A 12839-nucleotide genomic window follows, 5' to 3' on the forward strand; every position below is an offset into this window, starting at 1 on the left:
TACTTATAATTTTACTTATACAAATATATCTTAAAATCACTTCTTAGAAAATATCTTTATACAAATATATTTCTTCATTAATATTTACTTAGATATTATTTTTATCTTAAATTTGAACTTTCATAATAGTAAAATATTATTTTAAGATAACAACACAATATATAAGAATTATCTTATATATTTTTTTGAATATAATATTGCAAAAAATCAATTCTCTTAATTTTTTTTCTTTTGTAATAGTAAAATATTATTTTAAGATAACAACATAATATATAAGAATCATCATAATTACTTTTTTAAAAATATAAGATTTTTAATATAAAATTTGTTTTATTATATAATAGAATATATATATATATATATATTATATATATATATATAAATTCATTAAGAATAACATAAACTATAGTCACTCTAATTTTTAACGTGAGAGTTCCGTTGCGAAAAATTACTTCGTAATAATAGTATAGATTGAGATTAGCGTTGACTTCTAAAGACTAGGCATAAATTTCAAAATTTTGATTAGTTAAGGCAGGGCCGGCCCTGGGCTAAAGCCCGTAAAGCATGGGCTTTAGGCGTCAAGAAATATAGGAACATAGGGGCGCCAAAGTTTACAATATTTGCTCTGGTCTAGTGGTCTTTGTTATTGGCATCTGGTCATAAAGGTAACGGGTTCGAATCTCAAGTCTTTTATTCTTATTTTTTTTTATAACATTTTGTCCCTTTTCTAATTATAGATTTGATTCTCTTTTACGGAAGATTTAGGTAACATCATTTATTAGGAGATTTCCATTTATTAGCCCTTTTTGTTATGTATTTCTTTATAACTCTCTTTTCTATTTCTCTATATCCATAAGATAATGTTATCAAAATTGGCTCTAATCGGTAATCCTTCAACCATAACAATCTTTTTTTTAAACAAAAAATCTAATTATTAGTTTCTCATATTACACATTTTAGTGTGATTAATCTTCTTTGTCAAAATAGTTGTATCTTTTAAGTCCTTTTCTCTTTTTTTTTGGGAAAGTTCTTGTAGTATTTTATAAACTTTTGAAGTTCAATAAAATAAAACAAGTTGAAATTGATATATACATGATTGTATCATATGTTTTGTTCTACTATATATATAATAACTTTTGGATTTGTAAAAAAATACTACTATTTTTGATTATAATTAGAATTGTTGTCAAATGCAATTATAAAAACGGCTAACATCCTGTAATTTCTAAACAAATGAATGATTGTTGTCTAAACACAAAAGAAATTTCTTATAGTCAATTCTGATTTTAGTTGCTTATGTAAAAATTCAATTTTTATAGAATTTTATAAAGAATTATCTACGATAAATGATATACAACTTAACTAAAATACTTGATTATTTGAAATTAGAAAATTATTTTCAAGAAAATATTATATTTTTTTTCAAAATAATATTTTGACGATTTGTATTTTATTTCTTTGAAAATAATATAATGTTTAATAGTATTATTTTAATATTTTTAACTATATAAAATTCTTAGTTATAATTAAGGGCATTATTTTTTGGTATGCTTTAGGCGCCGTAATAATCCGGACCGGCACTGAGTTAAGGTATGTTTTGGCATGGAATAAGAGTTGTGGTATGTATTTTTTTATCGACCCCTAGTTTAAGCATAAATTTTAAATTTTTGATTAATGAAGGTATGTTTTGACATGCAATAAAAGTTGGGGTATATATTTTTCAACGATTCCTAGTTCGGGCATGAATAATCCGTTTTCCTATGACTTTTGTCTATAGCTAATGCATCAGAATTTATAGAATAAGGGAGTGTTAGTAGGAGTTAGATTTATGATGATTGTTAGAATTTACAGAATTTAGTGTTATTGGTTTACACATTCTCACATTCTCATTAAAATCTAGTGTTATTGGTTTCATGATTTAGTAATTCTATATACAATCTTTTGTTATTCAAAAAGTCTAGATTTTAATGATTTTTTAAATTTATTAAAATTGGTGTTATTGAGAGTTGTATTCTTCACCATTTAACTCATAACACAAGATTTTGAGAATACTACTTATATACCCTAGATTCTTAGAATCATTATATCAATGTATTTTCATAGAATTTCATAAAATACAAAACTCTCTACAATTCTTTCCAAATTTAACAAATCCCTCAACTTTTAAAATCAACAAACTCTATATAAATCTTACTCCCACTAACACCTCCTAAGTAATTGTTAGGCAGAAATTTAGCATGGAAGGAGCCTTTATGGGCCTTTACGTTCCTATTATGCCTTAATGGAGGAACTCCCATAGTCTAAGTAACTCCCATAGTAACTCCTTTATGGGCCTTTACGTTCCTATTATGCCTTTATAGAATAAGTAATTGTTAGGCAGAAACTCTATTACAGAAATCATGGAGGAAAAAAAATCTTGATGGAGGAACTCCCAAACTTTTTTTCTTCAATTGTTCCAATCTTGCTCAATCAATTGTTGATGAAAATTATCAGTAAATTCAGTCCCAACAAATAAAATCTTGTTTTGCAAAAATTCATGTTTCAAAACTTAAGAGCATCACTAACGCTGGTTTCTCATGATGAGTATAAGTCTATAATATTGACAAACAGAAATCATGAGAGAGACATAAAACGATTCTTGTTAGAGATACTTTCAGATTTTTTATAGAAGATCATTGACTGACTTTCTTTTAGGTTAAAATATAATTTTACAAAAATAAAACTAAATTTATCAAAATATTAAATCCTCAAAACTTCGCTTCCACCAATTGGCTCTAGGATTTGGGATTATTGAAGTTTAGCATAGCCTCCGTTGAAAAAACAAAATCTCCAAACATTATTTGACAAATGTTGTTTTTTCAGAATTTGGCTTATGTATTATTACCACATTCATTTTCTTGGAAAAAAAAGTCATGGTTTAGTGAAAATGATGACACGTCTTAATTCTTATTATGACACTTCTAATTGTATTTATGAAGTTTTACATTTTTGGTAAGATACTTTAATTATAAAAATAACGTACTTATATGTAACCATTAATAAAAAATTAAAACTAATAACATAATTATAAATATATAATTATTTTACATTAACTTAGCATTGAAAAATAAAATATGTAAACATCTAAAATTTACAAAATTAATTATGAATATATTCTTTTACTTGAGATGCTTTAATCCATTAATTGGTATGAAAAAACTAATCAAATTAGTAAAACAATTTGTATGTAATCACCATAAAATGTGTCTATTGAACGACTTTTAGTTGACTTATTGAGTTAATTAATAAATTATTTTATATAACTTAAATGTAAATATAATTCATATTTTATTAATAAATTAATTTATTATTTTAATATTTTTAACAAAAAAAACCTAAAATTTATACATTATATACGTATTAAGATAAATAAAATCATAAATAAAATATAAAATAAACAAAAAATATTTTATAGTTTAATTTTTACCAAATATAAAAATAAAAATAAAATGGATAAACCAAAGAAATATAACTTATGAAAAATTATTTATATTAATACTGAAAAAGCTAAGAAAATAATAATATTAAAATTCGAATTTTTACTTTGGAAAATAATAAATTATTTTAAATTTATTATCAATGCACACGACACAACAATTTTCGTAGTTAATCATCTTGTTTTAAGCGAATCTCTTTTTATTAACTATACTTTGATATGCGCGTCCGCGCTGATTGTTTTTCATTTTTAATGTATAACATTTATAAATGATCGAACATTTTTAATGTTTGACATGTGTTCATTATTCATGTTGTGTTTGTTATTCATATTGTGTTTGGACGTTAAACCAATTAAGTGATATACTTTCTTTGACAAAAGTTTTATTGAGCTCATGTAGTATTTTACTAATACTTTGCATAGTTTTAACAAATTTATTTTTGTATTAAGTTTGGTTCTATTTTAAGTGATTTATTTATAGATATGAAAGTTTGAGATGTGTTATCAGTTTTATATTTTGGTATAATGTGTTATATAGTTTACTCAATTTTGACATGTTATAAACACATGATACTTTAATTTTTTTAATTTTTTTCTACTTTGTATTGAAATATATTTGTCGAAATCAAAATTTGAGATGAATTGATAGACCCTTTTTGAGGGGTAGACAATAACATTATATACTTTAAATCAGTGTTTATTAATTGTATGTTTATATAATATGATTATTGATTATATATATATTATATATTGTACTATTTTATTTATGTAACATTTTATACCAAAATTTAATATTAGTTTAAAATAAAAAAAATATATATGAAAATAAAGTAGGTAAACTCATTATTTCATTCTTTCTTCACCAAAAATGATTTATCTAAGAAATTTTAATATCAAGTAACTATGCAATGGAAATCCTTAATTTAAATTTTAAATACTAACATCTTAATTTAAGATTGAGTCAATTCAATTTTAAATTTCTCTGTATTGTATTCTAATTTTTATTTTTAAAACCGGGTTTGCTTCAAATCTCTGGTCTAGATAATATGTGTTGAATCTAGGTATAAAATTTCTAACAACTCGCCGGGTTTACTTCAAATCCCTGGTCTAAAATTAATTAGTACTAGATATCGACTCGCGCAACCGCGCAGATTTTTGTTTTCATTTATTTTTATATAAATATTTTGTTTTTAATTCTAAATTAGTATATATTATAATATATATATGTGTCTATCAATTTTTAAAACATAATAAGTTTACGGTATATTTTTTTCATTGAATAGATTGTTTCAAACTTTCACATGTATTTGTATCTTCTTCTATATATATATTTTTGGATTACTATTTTGTTATTAAAATCATAACTATATATATAAAGATTAGTAAAATATTGTTTTATTGTCATATTCAAATATATTGTAACATTTCACAAATTTAGAAAGTGTTTAAAAAATTAAACTTTTCGCTTCATAGATTTATATTATCAAGTAAATAATTAAATATTTAGTTTTTGTTTACTTTTTAAAATAAAAAATATAGTTTAAAATTTTTTTTCATTGGTTTAAGGTAGTAAAGATTAATCATTGTTAGATGATATAATTTTTGTTATTTAAAAAAAATCTTTACAATTTTAAAAGTTATCATAGACAAATATTTAAATATTTAACATATGGAGGTATAATATTACAACATTAAATTATATCTATTTAATTTATATTATCTATAAATCCAATGGATTATCTATTATTTAAATCCAATTATTGATAGCCCAATAAAAATTTCTGGTAGGTCCAAAATTTGAATGATAAAATTATAGATTAAATGTAATATGACTTTCTAGGAATATGTCCATTAGGTCCATTTTTTTAAAAAAAAATCATACATTAATCAAGGTTGTGACTTCTGTTTTAATATATAAGATATATAATTGGAATACATTATGTATTTAAATATATACTAATTAATTTTGTGAAATTTCTATAAGGAGATACACAATGATGTTTTAGTTACATCTTAACTTACATAAAAACAAATAAATGATCAGCAACTCTGCAGAAAAATATACTCAACGAATGAACTACTTAGCAGTTCATGTTCCAAGTGTTTTGCATCTCGTCCTCTTTCATGGGCAATGAGATAACGTGCTAAAAACATGACTTGACAAAAAAAATATCTAAAAACATGACTTACAACATGTTAAACTGGAATTTCTATGACCAAATTTGCTGTGGCAATTTGTACCTTCACAAAGACATTCCCGAGGGTTTGCATAAAAGTATTCTTCCTCCATAGTTTGATGTGAGATTACTCTTCGACGTGTTGGTGCTCCTGTTCTTCTCTCACGGGCTTCCTTGACAGCTATTGCAAACTGATCCCTCGTGCTTGTTGTGATGTAAGTCCAGTAGCAGCAAGAGTCTCTTGCGGTCAAGCAGGACTGTTTTCCTAAACCCAAGATACCTTCGAACTCAATCTAGTAACTCAAGAATCACATATATGTTTTTCCTAGCACTACTTTGTCGGTTTTCATAAAAATTAAATGGATTCAGTTTTAATATTACACATCTGATGGCCTTCCACTATTTTTGCCATGTTTCCATCATAAATGGGAATAAAAGTGTTGCTAGCCACAAACACAATAAAATATAGACCAGTCATTTGAGACGAATGGTTCTGAAACTGTTGCAACTCTGCCTACTCCAATAGCATTTCATTAGCTATAGTCACATGTGAGAGTAAAAAGAGAAGAACCAATTGCACATATAATGAGAGACGCGATCGACCACTCGGTAGGGAAACCAGGACTGGTACTGGTAGACTGACAATTCGGGAATGCTTCTTTTAGGACAGACAGTGTATGCTCGCACCCATAAATCTCACCAACTGCAATGTATATCAACTTTTATTGAATCCTTGTGCTTTTAGAACCGACGCCGTCTCTTTTAGCGTCAGAGGACACAACCATTTCTCCCTCCCTCCTCTGAGACTATCTCCTTCTCTTTCCACCAGGGATATCTGTACTTAATAACTAATGAACCCATGCATTAACAACAGTAGCAACAGCAAAGGACGTGTATAAGAGACATCAGTAATCCCTTAAAGTCCTGGATCATATCAGCCCACATTTGCTTTGCTTTCTCAATATCAAATTTCCTAGCCTTCGAGAACCTCATCATCATGTGTGTTTAGAGGATAGCATCTCGTCCATGACCAAAGAGTGTCTAAACTCATCAACTACTTGAAACTCCTCGGCATCACGAACATCCTCAATGGAGACAGAGCCGACTCAGCCTTCGTTTTTTAATTCACCTTTTCTTCTTGAGAGAGTGCTTGAATTTGGTAGAAGCATTGATGGTTTTCTTCTTCAAAGAACCAATTCGTTTTCTCATCTCATGAATTCTCAAAATTTGAGTTTCTTTTTTCTCGTCACTGCGCAACCAACATATTATCTGAAATTGCTGAGATTTTTATTTCCCATGATTCAATACCTAAGCAGTGAAACCCTAGAAAGAAGATTGAAGGATCGAAAGGTATAGCATGAGATGGATTCAGACATATCTGATACACTTACATATGGCCTTGCTTATTGATCAACTGCAGCTGACATCCGAAGATTTCTTTCACCAAATGATTGAAGAAGCCAAAACTTTCATTCGAATCAAAGAGAATGGCTGTTAGTATAGCATGCGATGGATTCAGATAAAAACTTTGTTCTTTGTTTATTGCGAAGGAGAAGTAATATTAACACGAGTCTATATGGAAAAATAAAACAATTGAATTTAGGAGGTTTGGTTTTAGTGTTAGCATCGGTTTAGACTACTGGTGTTAGGCTATAAATATTTTAGAAAAAATCAGGGTTAATTTTAAGTTGTGGAGTAAATATTTAGATGGTGTTCTAAGATACCAAAGTTGGGATCACTTACAAAAAACATATAGGGGTTTTTGCCAAAACTAACCCACAACTTGATTTTAACCCCAAACCTATATCCAAACTTGAATCAAATGCAAAACTAACCTAAAAGCCTAGTAAAACTACAGCTCAGCCCTTGTGACCAAACAAAAAAACAGAAGCCATTTTTACGAATATTGCTCCAGTAAATCGTCTGAGTCGTCTGAGATGTTGGAAGTCGTCTGGACGACTGAAATTTAAGTCACCTGGTACCAGTTTATTTTAAAAATAATTTATAAATCTTGTAAAAAAATATTTTGATGCGTGAAAAATAAAAATCAGGTGATTATAAACAGTTTTAAGTGATATAAATTAAGATATGATAAAAATGATTTGTTTTGAAGATAGATGAGTGGAAGTAGTGAATCATGATATTCTTTGGTTTAGGAGTTTGGCAAACATATGTTGTAGTATTGTATGTATTGTTAGGGTTAGATCTTGGAAAACTAAAATGTTTCTTTCAAAAATTAGTTTTCACCTATATGTGTTTATTTCTATGTATAGTAAACACTTTTCAAATTTGATTTGATTTTATGAAGTGTTTAATTAGATAATTAAGTTTAGGGGTTATGTTTAGGGTGTGGACGACTTATATTTCAGTCGTCTGTTGAATAATTTACTCGGACGACGTATATTTCAGTCGTCCACATCATACCGAACCTTTAATTTTACCAATGTACGTTTTAACCTAACCGGATCATTTACTGGACATATAAAAGCTATTTTTTCACTATTTCACAACTTTACGAAACCCTAGCGCCGTTTCTCTCCAACGGCAATTTCGAAGGCGATAAGACGAAAACCCTACCGTGGTCGTGTTCCGCCGTTACCTTCGCCGGTAATCTCTCCGATTACGACGAATCTCGTTTCTCCTTCATGCCGTAGAGTATTTTCGTAGTTTAAACTGACCGTCCGCTTCCTTTTTTTCAGATCTGAAATCTCGTTTGCCAAACTCCGTCTACTATTGTTTGGTTAAAAAAAAACTCCAAAAAATCTAGACGACTTACATTTCAGTCGTCATAGGTTAGTTTTGCATTTGACTGGATTATTTCAGTAGTTTGACTTTTCTGGACGACTTACATTTCAGTCGTCTAGTGAAAATTAAAATTATAATATTTTTTAAAAGTAGACGACTTATAGTTAAGTCGTCATAGGTTAGTTTTGCAATTGAAAAAAAAACTTCAAGATTTAATTATATACAGACGACTTATAATTCAGTCGTCCACGAGACGACTGAAATGTAAGTCGTCCAGGATTTACGAGGTTTGACCAGAATCTCGGAAAAAAATCCTAGACGACTTACAAGTAAGTCGTCTGGTGGACGACTGAATTATAAGTCGTCTCTGTATAATTAAATCTTGAATTTTTTTTTTCAATTGCAAAACTAACCTATGACTACTTAATTGTAAGTCGTTTACTTTTAAAAAATATTATTATTTTAATTTTCGCCAGACGACTGAAATGTAAGTCGTCTTGGGAAGTCAAACTTCTGAATTTATCCAGTCAAATGCAAAACTAATCTAGGACGACTGAAATGTAAGTCGTCTAGGTTCTTTGAAATTTTTTTTGAAACCAAACAATAGTAGACGACTTAACTTTCAGTCGTCTCAGGTTACAGATTTCAAAGTCAATTGCAAAAATAACCTCTGCGTTGACCAGACGACTTCCAGGTAAGTCGTCTACAGCCAGACAACTTCCAGGTAAGTCGTCTACAGCCAGACGACTTCCCAAGTAAGTCGTCTGATGAACAGATCTGGAAAAAAACTCGATGTCATACCTTAAATTGGTGAGATAAGTTCCTTAGCATACATAAGGCTTCTCCAAGCACACAGAATCTCAAACGAAAGTCACCCACCTAGAATCGTTAGCTTCTATGACTCTATGAACCATAAAAATTTTAGAATCAAAATCTTGGATTTTTTTAGCTCATTGTGGAGAGAAAGTGAGAGATATCTTGTGTTTAGTTCACAAGAATGGAAAAAGAAGAAGGGTAAATCGATTTTGGGAGCATTTAGAGCTTCAAATTGGTTGTTCATGGTGGTTGTAGTATTGATGACAATGGCAATCTTGTAATTACTTGAAGATGATGAAGGTGAGAGAGTAAAAATGTCATTTTTGAAAAAAAAAAAATTGATGGCATTTTCGTAAATTATATGAACTTGTGGGGTGAATAGGGCAAAACCAATTTTCAAAAAAAAGGGAGGTTAGTTTTGTGTTTGACTTTAAGTTGTAGGTCAATTTTGCAAAAACCCCAAACATATAATATAAATAGTGGAAAATATCCCAATGTATTAAATATTTGATTGAACCCAACATAAACATTGTATCATATTTAAGGTTGGTTGTGTTTGGCCTTGGATGATTGATTTTTTGGGCAGTAGCGGCTTTTAGGTGTAAAATGTATAGATTTTGGATCTGGTTGTAATGATTAAACTTCATAGATATAGCAGACTGTGGGTTGGCCTTTCCGACATAGCTCACTGTCACCAGAGTTGAGATTTTGTGATACTTTATCAAAATTATTAAATGATTTAATAATTATCTAAAAGGCGATAAAATATAAAAGAAGAAAACATGCAGGGTCCGAGTATATATTTTTAGTCAAAATCTTACTCTGATTTGTTATACATATCCAAGCTTGACTTTGCCTTTGTATGTTTATGTGTGTCTGAATATATATTCTGAATATTACATAAACAATAATGAATCTGTAAATCTTTTTTTTTAAATGAATTTGTATATCATAATGATAATTGATTGATTACTGCCTTAATTTGTATATTCTACCCAGTGATTTCTTCATACGAAAATGACAAAATGAATAAGTCTAATAGTTTTGCCATGGTTATACATAGTTACACATAATTAGAGACATCGCAAAGGTATAGCCGTACGCATGTTTCGAAGTACTTGCAGTTTGTGAAAGATAATTTGTGGAATGAATGAATATGAGTCAACAAAACAAAGGGCAATAAATAGAGGGAAGATGGGTCCATCTTGAAGCTCTCCATGAAACATCGTCTGTAACTATCCTTGGACCTTGACTTCTTGCATCATTGTGGAATTTCTAACCTCTATTACAAAAGTATCTAAAAAGTATGATTAACTATACCCAGGGGCGGACCCAAAAAATTATAAAACATGGGGGACATAATGTAATAACCATATAAAATAAGGGCATTTACCTAAATTTTGACCAAAAATCTTATAAAAAATAGAGTGGGGCACGTGCCACACCTTCATCCTACCTCGGTTCTCCCCTGACTATACCTGTCTATCAAGTTATGAATTGATTAGCTCCAGAGACATATAACCAAAAGTTACCCCATAATAGTTTGAGTTTATTTCAATCGAGTAAAATTATACTATGTATCAATATCCACCTCATTATGTGATGTTTTCACATAGTTTTTTTTTTGTTCCAAAACAGGAAACATGGATAGTAATTTAAAGAAATTATAATCACATAACTAATTTTTCTAGAAGCATGAATATCATCAGACCAGTAAATTTTTTTAATGGCGAAATGGTGTTTGGGACGTGCAAATTCTACACCACGTGCAAACACTTTCTAAACTTTCTATATATATATATTTTCATAGGCTGCATTTAACTTGATGTGATGGGGTTTCATCAAAGAAGGTGTGCTTTGACCGCGATAAGAAAAATGTTAATATGTTTTTTTTCCGTAAATTCAATATTGTTAGATAGTAACAGTGATATGACAGTTTAATATTTGGTCCGTGAAGGCTGCTGGACTCTGTTAACGGTCAACATGTCCTAACTATAAAAAGAGTTCGTATTTACGCAAAATCGATTACCATGTGATTATGAGTGTAATCAGCAAGGATATGATGACTGTAAACAACTTTATTTAGTTTATACTGTTCAGAATAAATTAGTTTATGTATTTTGGAAAAAATGTAGTAGTCATATCATTAGCATATAACAGTCGTATAAATATAAATGTCCAGACAAACCATCAAAGGTAAGCATTTCTAGAACTAGAGAACCATATATAATTAGTGAAATCAACGACCACTACTAAAATGACATATATCATGGCGTCAGAAAAAAATAAAAAGCTAGGTCGTCATGTATATTTCATGTAGGACCATATAATAAAAAATAATATTAAAATTGACCCACTTCAGTGCCCCACAAAGATATATCATATGCTCTGTATATATACACACACAAGCAGGCATATCAAATTACAAACATCTGGGAGAGCTCTAAAACTGCATTCTAAAAGATCATTCATCATCATCGTCATCAACACTAAAACTCTCAGATTTTTTTTTTCCTTTAAACTTAGTTTAATAATGTCTGGAAGAGGGAAAGTGAAACAGGAGCCAATGAAAGTTGTGTTCATTAACACACAGTACGTTGAGACGGATGCACGTAGCTTCAAGAATGTTGTTCAAGAACTCACCGGTAAGGATGCTATCGTGGCCGCCGGTCCTTACGAGTCTCCCTCCGCTTACGCTTACGATGGAGGTAATAAAAGTGGCCATGATACTAGACGGCTTTATGGTGGCGGTGGAAGAGGAGGCGTGGAGACGACGACGGAGTTTGATAGATTTTTCAAGGAGATGCCTGCCATGGAAGAGTTCTATAAGCTATGGTCAGAAAATTGAGTCATTAAATTGCATTTATGTTATTGGTTGAACATTTTCATGTTTTTTGTTGACATCGATTTAATATTTTTCTCCTTAAAAAAATCAAATCTCGCTTTCATTTGCTTAGATAATGTTGTGATTAGTGGATTAATCATCTCCTTAAGTGGATCGTCATTCTGAGATTAGGTCAAATTACGAAGATTATATTTTGACAACTCAATAATATAAATTGCATTATAGTACGGCCCATTTCTTGAACGTTCTCAAGACCTACTTATGTTTTTTGATGGCCCATAAAGTCCAAAGAGTGTGTTACTGTTGATGTTCTATAATGAAATTTCTTAAGTTTTTGGATTTGAAAATTTTATACAAAGTACTTATATTAATGTATACTTCCATATATGTTTAGAAAGCACGGTACCATAATATTCTCTGGACAAAACTTCTACAGCTTTTTTTTTTTTAAATATGTTAGTTCACAACAACCAAATCAGGATTATGTGAACTAATCTTTTTTGTGTTTATATATGAAAAGAGGTTTGTGTAAGTGCGTAAATGGCTCATTGTTGACCCTCTCTAACCAACCATAGCTCATTTTGTGTTGGTTGAACCAAAATTATTTTCCATCAACCAAACACATACATACGATTTTTTCCCGTCTCACATATATTTTTACTTAGCTAGCTTTCTGGCATTTATGTTCACCTTTTCTTGTTGTAATCAGTGGGGGCTGATTCAACGATTATTAGAAATTTTATACGTCAACATAAAATATCATATGTATAACAAAAATCTA

General features: G+C 29.4%; 1 protein-coding gene across 1 annotated transcript; it reads left to right on the forward strand.

Moving 5' to 3' along the window:
* The first annotated feature begins 9610 nt into the window (after window positions 1-9610).
* Window positions 9611-12397, forward strand: LOC103853126 (VQ motif-containing protein 10). Its single transcript, XM_009130047.3, has one exon. The coding sequence runs from the start codon at window positions 11597-11599 to the stop codon at window positions 12059-12061; it is 465 nt and encodes a 154-aa protein (XP_009128295.2). The 5' UTR covers window positions 9611-11596; the 3' UTR covers window positions 12062-12397.
* Window positions 12398-12839: the final 442 nt, after the last annotated feature.

The sequence above is a fragment of the Brassica rapa genome, chromosome A02 (assembly GCF_000309985.2).
Source record: "Brassica rapa cultivar Chiifu-401-42 chromosome A02, CAAS_Brap_v3.01, whole genome shotgun sequence".
Taxonomy (NCBI): domain Eukaryota; kingdom Viridiplantae; phylum Streptophyta; class Magnoliopsida; order Brassicales; family Brassicaceae; genus Brassica; species Brassica rapa.